A 12,585-nucleotide genomic window follows, 5' to 3' on the forward strand; every position below is an offset into this window, starting at 1 on the left:
TTACCTGGGATACGGAGAAGGCGGAGGTACTCAACGACTTTTTTGCCTCAGTCTTCACCGGAAAGTGCTCCAGCCACACCGTCCAAGTCGCAGAAGGCAAAGGCGGGGACTGGGAGAATGAAGAACCACCCACTGTAGGAGAAGACCAAGTTCGAGACCATCTAAGGAACCTGAAAGTGCACAAGTCCATGGGACCTGATGAGATCCATCCGCGGGTCCTGAGGGAACTGGCAGATGAAGTTGCTAAGCCACTATCCATCATATTTGAGAAGTTGTGGCAGTCCAGTGAAGTTCCCACTGACTGGAAAAGGGGAAACATAACCCCCATTTTTAAAAAGGGAAAGAAGGAAGACCCAGGAAACTACAGGCCGGTCAGTCTCACCTCTGTGCCTGGCAAGATCATGGAGCAGATCCTCCTGGAAACTATGCGAAGGCACATGGAAAATACGGAGGTGATTGGTGACAGCCAACATGGCTTCACTAAGGGCAAATCGTGCCTGACAAACCTGGTGGCCTTCTATGACAGGATTACAGCATTGGTGGATAAGGGAAGAGCAACTGTCATCATCTACCTGGACTTATGCAAAGCATTTGACACTGTCCTGCATGACATCCTTGTCTCTAAATTGGAGAGACATGGATTTGATGGATGAACCACTCGGTGGATAAGGAATTGGCTGGATGGTCGCACTCAAAGAGTTGCCGTCAACAGCTCAATGTCCAAGTGGAGACCAGTGATGAGTGGTGCTCCTCAGGGGTCGGTATTGGGACCGGCGCTCTTTAACATCTTTGTCGGTGACACGGACGGTGGGATCGAGTGCACCCTCAGCAAGTTGCCGACGACACCAAGCTGTGTGGTGCGGTCGACACGCTGGAGGGAAGGGATGCCATCCAGAGGGACCTTGACAGGCTTACTTGAGAGGTGGGCCCGTGCAAACCTCATGAAGTTCAACAAGGCCAAGTGCAAGGCCCTGCACCTGGGTCAGAGCAATCCCAAGCACAAATACAGGCTGGGCAGAGAATGGATGGAGAGAAGCCCTGAGGAGAAGGACTTGGGGGTGTTGCTTGATGAGAAGCTCAGCATGACCTGGCAATGTGCACGTGCAGCCCAGAAGGCCAACCGTATCCCGGGCTGCATCAAAAGCAGCGTGGCCAGCAGGTCGAGGGAGGTGATTCTGCCCCTCTACTCCACTCTGGTGAGACCCCACCTGGAGCACTGCGTTCAGCTCTGGGGCCCCCAACATAAGAAGCACATGGGCATGTTGGAGCGAGTCCAGAGGAGGGCGACGAAGATGATCAGAGGGCTGGAGCACCTCTCCTATGACGAGAGGCTGAGAGAGTTGGGGTTATCCATCCTGGAGAAGAGAAGGCTGTGGGGAGAGCGTCTAGCAGCCTTCCAGTACCTGAAGGGGGCCTACAGAAGAAAGCAAGCTGGAGAGGGACTTTTTACAAGGGCATGTAGTGATAGGACAAGGGGTGATGGCTTTAAACTGAAAGAGGGTAGATTTAGATTAGATATAAGGAAGAAATTCTTCCCTGTGAGGGTGGTGAGGCACTGGAACAGGTTGCCTAGAGAAGTTGTGGATGCCCCCTCCCTGGAAGTGTTCAAGGCCAGGCTGGATGGGGCTTTGAGCAACCTGGTCTAGGGGAAGGTGTCCCTGCCCATGGCAGGGGGGTTGGAACTAGATGATCTTTAAGGTCCCTTCCAACCCGAACCATTCTGTGATTCTATGATTCTGTGATAATAGCAGAGGAAGGGTGCAGGGCAGAGGGGGGAGCTATGTATGACTTTTATTCACTTGTTGCATTCAAAGGGCAGAATATTTCAGCCCCTTCCTGCCCAGCAGAGCCCCGGTGAAGTGAATGGGAGTTTAGGAGGGAGTAAAACAAACACCAAGTTTAGCCTGACAGCCTGGATATTAAGCCCTGCATCTTTCCACTAGCTAGTAATTTTAGGGCCTGATCTGTAGCCAGTTGGAGTAAAACATCCCCACGTGGGATTTTAGCTCGCATTCTCCATGGAGCGGCAGGACGCTGAGTGCGACCCTGTCACTCAGTCCTCCCTTATGTTCAGTGCCCAGGGACAGGAGCGTTAAACAAATGTGATGAAGAAGACAGTCCCTTCTCATCGCCCCTGAAGGAGCCTGCACGCTCAGGTGCTGCACTTTCGGAGGAGCAGCAGTGAGCCCCCTGCGCTCGGGGAGGGGGCTCACTCCAAACCAGCCTGCAGGAGTCTTTAAAAGGACTTCTCGGAGCTGGAAGGGAGCTAGACCAGGGGAGGAAATGCGGGTCTCCTGTGATAGCCCTTTCTCTTCTCCGCGGGCACAGAGTGGGTGCTCCCAGCCCCTCCCAGGAGCCGCCGCCCCCCTCGCAAGGCGCAGACCCCGCACCCGCGGCAGGGGCCTGCCGCTCCTCGGGGTGCAGGGGGCCGGGGCACAGCAGCGGGACCGGCAGCACAGCGGGGCGACAGAGCCGGGTAAGGGCGTCCCTGAGGTTGGGGAGGGGGGCGCAGGCATGCCGGGGGGCTGGGGCAGAGCATCCCGGCCGACGGCTGCTGCCTCCGGCACCGACGGCTCCCTACCTCCAGCCCAACTTTCTGCAGAGTGGGTGGCCCCAGGCTATCCCCCCCCCCCCGGGCTGCGGCACCCTCCCCTGCCGCTGCTCCGTCCCCCCCCCCCGCTCCGCCACGCCGGAGGCAGCCCCGGCCGGGAGCTCCGTCCCTCCTCCCCGGGGGAGCGGCCGCGGTCCCCGCCCGCCGGCGGAGGGAAGCGGCGGAGCGCGGGGTGCGCTCCCGGCTCGGGGAGCGGCCCGGGGGGGCTGCAGCCGGAGCAGCGCGGCAGCCCAGGGGGAAGCGGGGCGGTTCATGCCTCCACCCGGCGGAGAGGAGTCCCTGGAGCTGCAGGTAATCGTTGCCGGGGGGGGGGGGGGGAGAAGGGACTAGCGAGCGGGTTTGGGGGAGCCTAAAGGGATGAGGGGGGAGGTAGGAGGGATGGAGAGGGGGCAGACTGGGGCTTTGCAAAGCGCACCCCGCTTTTGAGGGCTCTCTGGGATGAATGAGGCACCGGAGCGCTCGGTCCCGTTTGCGGCTTCCCCGAAAAGAGCGGCCACCCCGAGTTTTCCCTTCTTACGGGGCTTTTGCTGCTGGAGAGCAGAGTGACCCCGTCCTGGCTGGAGGGATGGCGGGGAGAGGACCCGCTGGCCGAGCGGAGGATGCGGTGTTTAAAGCAGGACAATCCTTACCGTTGCCTTAAAGCGGCCGCTTGAAAGGGAGGAGAAAGGCACCTGCGGGAGGGATGCGCAGGCACAGCCCGACACGCCACCCGCTCGGCGCTGCTTGAGCCCCACCATGACCCGAAAAGGTGGCAGAGCCCTGAATGCTGCCCAGCCTGGCGGGACGGGGGCACAGAAAGCCATGGGGGGCTAGAGCTGAGCGCACGATGCTCCTTTCTGATAAAACACGGGAGGGAAGCGCAGGGGGTCAGATGTGCTCCAAGGTGGTCAGCGAGAAGTGGATGGTCAAGGTCAAAGTGGAGTCCTGGGAGTCACCATCGGTCTGGGCTGGGAGTAGCACCGTGTGTCCATGTGCCTCGCTGGCTTACTGCAGCTCCCAGCACCCGTGGAACCGGGCACGGCTTGTTCCCTGTGCCCAGACCTTTGCACTGAAGAGCGGGGAATGAACAACCCGGCTCAGGTGTTTTGAACTTGCAGGCTTGCGTTGGGGTAGACTAAAGACTTCTTATAGTTTTGTGGGGAAGGAGACATGCAGGTCACACCAGGCAGCCAGTACTTAGGGTGCTGGGATTGCTGGTGTTGGGAATCCCAGCTCCCGGGGGACCCTGTCACCAGGGCTCGGTGGCTGGAGTGGATCTGCACTGCTGCTGTGGGGTGCGCCCGAGCCAGAGACCTCGCACCTTGGGAGCTCCCCCCCGAGGCTCCTCTCCCAGAGCTGCTCCACTTCATGCAGCAAGAGAATCTATTACTGAGCTCCTTCCAAGCTGGGGCTCTCTCCTGGAAGGGGGTCCCTGAGCCAAAGGGATCGGTGGTTGTTTCAGCTCTCCCTCAGCCCGGGAGCAGACACAGCCCGTAGTTAAATGTTCCTCAACTGAATTGTCTTTGAATCTGTCACGTCCCTGAAATCAGTTGATGTCAATGGATTGCAGAGGAGAGAGGGGTGGAAGAGAAACATTTTGGTAAAAACCCCTGGTTACAGTGATGCGCCAGCGCAGTAATTGGAGTTTAGCCCCAGCCACACCTGCCTGGGTGTGAGCACGGAGATGTCGGGCTCCACACTTTCCTCTTGCTGAAGTTGCTTAAATCAACTGATCTGGGAGCAAAACCACAAGCATGTGATTTACACGACTGTTTGTGTGACAGCTCAGCCAAAGTGAGTAATCTCTGAGCATAACAGAGCCTGAAATGTGTTTGGGGAAAAAAAGTATTTAGCAAATATTTGGCAAAAGCAAAAGTGTTTTATGGGCTGTTTGTTTGCAAACTAAAAATAGGACCAAGTCATCAGGTAACATCTCCGCAGACTGCTCTAGGAAACACTGGGCTGGCCTGAGCAGGGTGATAACAAATTGTTGCCAACGTGAAAATACAGTTCCTGAAGGTTTTGATAGTGCTGAAAGTGGCAAGACATTACTCAATTTTGACTTCAGTTGATCAGTGTTTAGTACCAATACAACCAGTCAAAACAGAAAACCAATTTAGTGCAAGAAAGTTGTTTTGTTATGTCTTCCGTAGAGAAAAATCAATCACTCCAGTTTTTTGGAGTGAGAAACACATCCTGAGAAATATCACATGGCAGATTTTAACAAGGAGAAAGTTCCCATCTGGGCTGAATCCTTCTGCTTTTTTACCCCAGGTGGTGGAATAGGGTAGGGAGTGGGGAAAACCCAGAATTTTGTGTATGAAATGGTGAGATTTCTATGCTCTCAGGGAGCTACTGGTTCAGTACAAGAACATTATTATAACTGTAAGACGCTGAAGCAGGTCTTGGCATGATGCTTCATTTCCCTCCTCCTCACGCAGAGCCCTGCCTGGGTGTTTGTGTTATTTCAGAGCTGCTCTGTCAGGTCACACCAACTTTCACACACCCCCCCCCCCCTTTCCCCTTCCACCAGCAGCTCGCTCTCCCTCCTGCGGCAGCGACCCTTGGCTCTGCCTGCTCGATCCATGCAAATGCAAAGCATGAGGCCCCATGGGTTGTATCTGAAGAAGCAGGTGATGAACACTCATCCCCAAAAGGGCAAATTTACTAAAGGACCAGGAGAGTTTTTCTTCTCTTTGTTCCACTAACACATTGCAGCCAACTCCATGGGACAGGAGAAAAAACATTAAGTTCTGCTGCTATTAGATACTTCTTGGATGCTTATCCAGGTGCTTTTCTTCCCATTACTACCAAGGCCATCTGTTTTAAAAGCATATCTGTCTGGATTACCATTTTGCCTCTTCCTGCTAGTTATTCCGCACCTGGAAGCAGTAATCTGCCGTTCTGTTGTCGTAATTCTCTTCACAGCAATTATGTTTAATGCTGCATAAGAGAGAGTGATGATTCCAGTGGTAAATAGGCAGCGAGATCAAATCTTGACTCATAGAATCAGGTTTTTTTATGTAATTCCTTCTTGATCCCAGTTATACCCAGCTATACTCTGATGTGATGCACTTCATAGAGTTATTTTTGCTTTGCTATTGTAACCACAGCCAGGGTTTGTTCTTCCTTATGTTGTGATGATACTTTAGTCACTAATGGACTGCTGTGTGCTGTTGGATGGATACCTGCTCTTGTGCCCAGCAAAAGCATGTTTTTTAGGACACCTGCTAGAGAAGTTCTCACAAAGGGTAAATACCTGCTTTCGAGGAGAACAGTCTGTACCATAAGATCTCTGCTATTTCTTCTCACAGTTTTCTCGGGCAGGAACACATGCAGTCAGATATGTTCAGCTGCAGCGGATGCCTATTTTTTTTTCAGGGTACTGCTCTGTAAAAGGAGGACTTGGAATTATACCAGTGATTACTGTGGATCTATGTTCTTAGCTCCATTGTCCTTTTTGGTTCATGTGTTTTAAGCAGAAAGGACATAATTTATGAAGTATACCAGTGTGAAGTCTTGGAGATCAAACACCAAGGGGAAAAAATTCTGGACAAGAGAAAGTCCCCTAGAGGTGTTTTTTTATTAATCCATTAATTAAGAATACCAAAACAAGTGTATAAGATGTCAGTCAGCATGCCTTAATTATATTTAGTCATCCTTTGTTGAGGTTCATGGTCATTAACTGCTGTAGTGGCAATATAAGTTCAGACAAAATTGTGCTGGTGAGGGGCAAGCTGTCAGCTAGATAGCAGAGGGAAACAGAGGGAAAAATAATCTATGCTCACCAAAGACAGCCAGCAAAACATGCTTTTGCAGCTGTTCGGCTTTTTTTGTTGTTGCCATGCCATAATGAATCCCAAAATACCAGTGGCTACAAAGCAAAGGCAATGAGGTTTCGATGGTTTGGTGGATAAAGCACTGAACGGGGACTCTGGAGACCTGGGCTCAGTTTTTAGATCTGGACGATTCTAAGCACATCACATCCCCAGCCAGCGTACGAGAAATGTTCAGATGATGGCAGATCCTTGCTGGTGCTGCCAATCTGCAGGCTGTCACCAAATGAAGAGGCTAAAGACTTTTCATGAGAGCCTTAGCAAATGCATTTCCTTCTGAATCCTCCCGCTATTGAAGGGAAAAGTGCAAAATTCATCAAATGGAACAAAAAAACTGAGAGTAAAGATTAATGTTCACACAAAACCAAGAGAAGAGCCCCAAAACACTAAAGAAGCAGCCTGACAAACTGCTGAGGTATCACTGACTCCTGGGGACGGCACAGCAGCAGGAGGAGACCGTTCCAGCTGCTGTTGAAGGAAGCTAGAAGAGCTGTCCCCCTCCATGGAAGACACACAAAGGTCCCTCAAGAAAAACCTTTGGGTGCATCGGGAATGCCAGCAATGGATGGCTCAAAGAACCTGAGGCCCTTGGCAAGCAGGGATTTTGTGCGGTAGGTTATCCACATAAAGGAACTCCTCTTCCTCAGTGCTTCTCCCAAGGCTTGAACTCTAAATGCAGTGGAAGGAGCAACAGACTTGAAGAACTTACTCTGTAATTTCTATAGTCAACAATTTCAAGGATATGTACTGTGGGGAAAAAGGAGGTAACTTTAGAAGAAAGATGTCCATCCTCGTTTTTTGTAGAACTCGGATGAGAGCCACACATGACTGCATTTCCTGACCTTCCCCTACTGAGTGCCAGCACTGGTTCTGTTTACTGTCCTCCTATTTTTGCAGTCCCAGAACAAAAATTTTGCTTTTTGGCCCAGGCTGGATGTTGCTGAGCTAGTCTGGGGAGAAGTGCCTTCCCAATCTCAGCACCATACTTGGTCCCAAAGATGCAGTTCCATGAATATGAGTTTATAAACACCGACTGCCCCATCCCACCACCCATTTCCTTTATATCCCTCCCTTCAAAAATACTGGCTAACCAGCTGGGTCACACAGCATCTGGGTTGCAAGAAAATGCAGTCTTCCAAAGATCAAAACCCTCGCAGCCCAAGAGGAGTGTGGTGCTGCTTTGGCTTCTCCCAGATTTCCCCCACTGTCAGAACAGAATTAAAAAGTCCATCCTTTGGACAGAACTGGAGTTTGCCTTTTCTTATATAAGCAGTGAGTTTAGTCCTATTTATTTCACAAGGAGCATGGTCTCAGCCGACCTCTCCCTGCAGTGTGCTCTCAGGGACTGCAATGACACTTGCAGGGAGCCCACGGCTGCAATACCTAAACCCCAAACACCATGGTAGCTTATTCAGGACCTGCGGATCCTCCCTGCCCATTTCTCATCTCCATCTTGAAGCCAGCATTTGTCTGAGCTTTGGCAGCTCTCTCAGCTTTACGATCCCAGCCACCCTGGGTTTCTGATTTCTCTGGTACATCTCCTCCCAGCCGCGGAGTTACATGTGAGACACCTACTTCCCATCTGCACATTTCCAAATCAGAACAGCATATTTATGATTACTGCTGGTAGCTGGAGGTACTTCTACTCTCACCCACGGCAGTTTTTCTCACCCGAAGAGAAAGCACAGTAACCAGCCCGTGGAGGTGTTTGCATTCCTCTTGGAGACGAGAAGTTTCTTGCATGCTTACATGATACTGAATTTTGCTTTTGCTTGAAAGGCATGGGTGCAATGTGGGCTGGGTGGTTTTGAATCCAGATTCATGCCCCCAGATTATTATAAAAACCCAACCATCAGGTGATGGGAACAAAAGTTGCTGGGTATATCCTCCTTGAGCGCCTTCACCACTGTCTGCTGGCCAGACTTGGGAGAGGTCTTGGGCCAGATTCGTGTTTTGAATCTCCACTCTTTTATAGCAGATGCTTTAACTTTTTTTTATAGTGGAAAGCTTTATAAACACCTACTTAGACCACGTTCAGACAAAGAACAAAAAAATATTCATGTGAATCAAGCATGCCACAGAAACAGAGCGTTGGAAATTTTCAACCCTTTTCAGATTGTCTGATAAAACATACTCTATCACCAAATCTGTTCAGCTGTCCGTGTCCTGAAGCTGCCCACTGCAGTTTGGATTTCTCGCAGAAGAAAGGTGTTTATTAGACAAAAAGCACACTTCAGGATGAGAGGAGGGTGATTCAGAAACACTAACAGAAGAATAATCTTGAGAGATGAAAAAGAAACAGCTTGTTCCTTTGCATTGCGGTCTTCACATCTGCATGCACACAGCCTGACCCGACCGAAAAGTGTTCTCAGACATGGTCCTCTCCATCTTGGAGTTCATTGATTTTTTTTCTAGGGTTTTGACGGTTGTTACGGAGGGTTTTGTTTCCTCACCTACACATCTGCCGACGTTCCCTGGGGGTTCTCAATCGGTTCTGCCAGGCAGTAAGTGGCATTTGAATGATCAAGCTGAGACTGTTTCTGTGTAAACAGGAAGACCTGTGAAACATCGCAGTGGAGCTTCAGAGACGAAGAGCCAGGAACTATCTTTGGTTCTGGAGTCTGAAAGCACCCAGAGCTTGTACCAGAGTGAGACGGGGCTGAGTCAGTCCCGGAGCCTCGCCAGGCACCCTCCGCTAAGCGACAGCAGAATTGCACCTAACTGGACTTTAAAGCTTTCGGCACTAATGCCAGGGCTCTGCTTTCAGTCTGATTTGTACGCGCTGTTCGGTCAGAGTCTTTCAAAATTATCCTCTAACATTTTCTGTATCAGTTTTTAGACAGAAAGCTAGGAGGAAAGGTGGGTTCTGGATTTGTGTATTTTTGTGCACGTTGGGAAGTAGAGCGCATTATGCCCCCTGCTCCTTGATTTCACAAGAGAGGAAAATGTGCGTACAACAGGTTACAGAGAGTGAGACAGTCAAACGGTAAAGTTTGCTTGCCAAGTGGCACAGGAGGCATGCAAGAATTAACATTTCTTATCAGCAGAGGAAGGACTGGCCTTGTCACCAGCAGGCTTTGGACCCGAATGACCCACATGCCGGGGCATTCAGACTCCTTTGGGGCAGGAAAGCTTCTGCCGCTGACTGTGAAGTGTGATGACCATCACGCTCTCTCCTCTCACTTGTGTTTCCCGGCGGGATGCATGCTGTGTTACTGCCGTGGAGCCTCCCATCTTCACAGTCACATCCAGCCCTGACCCCATTGCATGGAGCTTGTGAAAATTAAACAGATACCACCATCTACTGGGATGAGCACTTGGGCTCTCTCATTGTGCAGTTCCTTTGTTCAGGCAGAAAATTAAATGTTGTCTAAAACTTAATCAATTTTGAATTCACTCTTTCTCTCTTTTTCTTCCCTTTTTTTTTTTTTCCCTTCTAGGAACAAGATGCCCATGAAGTTTAATCTCTCTTAGCCTTAAAAGAAAAACTGAGGAGTAAAAGATATGGATCCTTTATACTTTTCCAACACATTTAGCACAGAAGCTAGTTCCAGCGATGTGAATTCCTCACTGCTGACAAATGTGACAGAGAATGGGACGCTCTCAGAGCAGCCCCCATTCAAATACATCCACAAAGTCCTGATTCCCATCTGTTACCTCCTTGTATGTGCAGTCGGACTCAGCGGCAACACGTTGGTCATTTATGTGGTTTTGCGCTATGCCAAGATGAAAACCGTCACCAACATATACATCTTGAATTTAGCTGTTGCTGACGTACTCTTCATGCTGGGCCTGCCCTTCCTGGCCACCCAGAACGCCATCTCCTATTGGCCTTTTGGCTCCTTTTTGTGCAGGCTCGTTATGACTGTAGATGGTATTAACCAATTCACTAGTATTTTTTGTTTGACTGTGATGAGCATGGACCGCTACCTGGCAGTAGTTCATCCCATTAAATCAACCAAGTGGAGACGTCCCAGGGTGGCCAAGCTCATCAGCGTGACTGTCTGGACATTCTCGTTCTTGGTGGTGCTTCCAGTCATCATCTTTTCGGATGTGCAGGAAGACTTTCACACCTGCAACATGAACTGGCCAGAGCCCGTCAACATCTGGTCAGCAGCGTTCATCATTTACACATCAGTCCTTGGTTTTTTTGGTCCTTTGTTGGTGATCTGTCTCTGCTACTTGCTGATCGTGATTAAAGTCAAATCTTCAGGGATCCGAGTTGGGTCTACGAGGCGGAGGAGATCAGAGAGGAAGGTGACCAGGATGGTGGTGATCATTGTGGTGGTCTTTGTGTTTTGCTGGCTCCCATTTTACATGATGAACATTGTCAATTTGATATTTATACTGCCAGAAGACCCTGTGTTGGTAGGGGTGTACTTCTTTGTGGTGGTCCTGTCCTATGCAAACAGCTGTGCCAACCCCATTCTTTATGGATTTCTTTCTGACAACTTCAAGCAGAGTTTTCAGAAAGTCCTTTGCCTCCAAAAGGGCAATGGTGTAGAGGATGGTGACCCCATTGAACACAGGCAAGAGAACAGCAGCCGCTTGCAGGAGTCAATGTTAACCCAGAGAAACATTGAATTCAATGGACATATGCAGACTAGCAAGGTCTAAGGGCATGGTTTGTTACTGCAAAGCACTTGTAGACCTGGAGAACTTGGGGACTTAAAGGAGAGATGAATTCATAGCAAAGCTAAAATCTGGAGACCCACAAGCTCAAATAAATGTACATAGACTTCTCTTCACTCCCCTCCCTTTCCCAGCTAAAAGTGTTATGGGCTATACTGGGCTGGGTGAAGCTCTTGGGCTGTTTTAGCTAAGTCAGACATGTGTTACCACTTTCTGTACTCTAGAGAACTGATTTACTGGTACACACTGCCAGCTTTGTACTGCTCTAGCGATGCAAACCAACACTAAACCTCTTTTAACTACCTTGTTAAGCTGAGTTTATGGCTGATTTGCACTGTTGGGATCAGCTCAAAGCAGAAAACAGCTCAGATAATATCTTTGGAAGTCTTCAAGGGGATCTCTTAAAAGAAAAACACTATTTCTTAAAAGGAAGTTTCATACAAAAAAGGCCACAGCACTGATCTTGAAATTGTGTATGAGCCATGGTTATAGAGTGCTGTGTACTCCATTTACATTGTTTTATTGTCATTAACCCATATAAGAGATTCATAGTATTCGGGAATCTTCCAAAGACAATAAGAAAGAATAAAAACAAGACTAGGAAAACATTGTTGAAAGGATTCAATGTATTCATAATACTTTCACATTCTAAACAAAACTGCATATAAAATGTAATGTAACCACTTTATTATTATGTAAGTGACGATGATTGTGAAGTCCTGGAAAGCTGTTGTGTATATTTATTGGTTCTGAATGTAAGTATGGACATGAATATAAACTGTATTTTCAGAAATTAAAACGAGTTCAACCCCCTTCTGACTATCCATTTCATGGCTTCGCCAAGCACTGTCAGGCACTTCACACAAAAAGTTACAGCTGAGTCTTTGATGCTTAAATCATTGCAGATGCAATATAGTTTAGTATGGTAGGACCAAGTACAGGGACCTGCGGGGCTCTGTCCCGCTCAGACACCAAAAGGAAAGTCACTGCTCCTCATGGTGCTTGGGAGCTCAGGAGATAAATAGAGATCAAATGACTAATGGGAGACCATGGAGCAGGACAGGGGGAGCAAGGAACAGCATGCAGACCCGATTCCTGCCTCCTATCTGATCCAAGCTACTTGCACTGTAAAGTGAGGACTCTTCATACACGAAAAGGAAGAAAGCAAATTAGGTATTTGTTTTAATCCGGGCAGAAACTACTTATTCTCTTTAGAAATTGCTTTCCACCACCACTGGCACCCACACAGGTCAAACAGTCCTTCTGTAAGGAAATTTATTTGTATATAATAGCAAGCAGGGCAGGGGATACAAAAGGAGAGGGCATCTCACCTGCCCTTCCAACCTTTAGTGACCTTCTATAGCATCTCTAAGGGACGTGGCTGGGCCCCGGCACCAGCAGTAAATATCAGCCTGGCATTTGTACAAGCAAGGCAGATTATTCAAATAACTCTGAACAGAGAATGATGCTGACATGGTTCCCACCTAGAGTGCAACCCAGAGAAGGGTGGACAAGAGCGATTAGAGT

The 12,585-nt window shown here is 49.3% G+C and overlaps 1 protein-coding gene across 2 annotated transcripts; it reads left to right on the top strand.

The window, feature by feature from the left end:
* The first annotated feature begins 2,422 nt into the window (after positions 1 to 2,422).
* SSTR5 (somatostatin receptor 5) lies at positions 2,423 to 11,871 on the top strand. Of its 2 annotated transcripts, none has more exons than XM_076351231.1 (2): positions 2,423 to 2,476; positions 9,867 to 11,871. In XM_076351231.1, the coding sequence occupies exon 2, from the start codon at positions 9,931 to 9,933 to the stop codon at positions 11,041 to 11,043; it is 1,113 nt and encodes a 370-aa protein (XP_076207346.1). In that variant the 5' UTR covers positions 2,423 to 2,476; positions 9,867 to 9,930; the 3' UTR covers positions 11,044 to 11,871. The 2 variants fall into 2 exon arrangements, with proteins under 2 accessions (XP_076207346.1, XP_076207345.1); XM_076351230.1 differs by lacking the exon at positions 2,423 to 2,476 and adding an exon at positions 2,790 to 2,902.
* The last annotated feature ends 714 nt before the right edge of the window (positions 11,872 to 12,585 follow it).

Source organism: Aptenodytes patagonicus, chromosome 13 (assembly GCF_965638725.1).
Source record: "Aptenodytes patagonicus chromosome 13, bAptPat1.pri.cur, whole genome shotgun sequence".
NCBI lineage: Eukaryota > Metazoa > Chordata > Aves > Sphenisciformes > Spheniscidae > Aptenodytes > Aptenodytes patagonicus.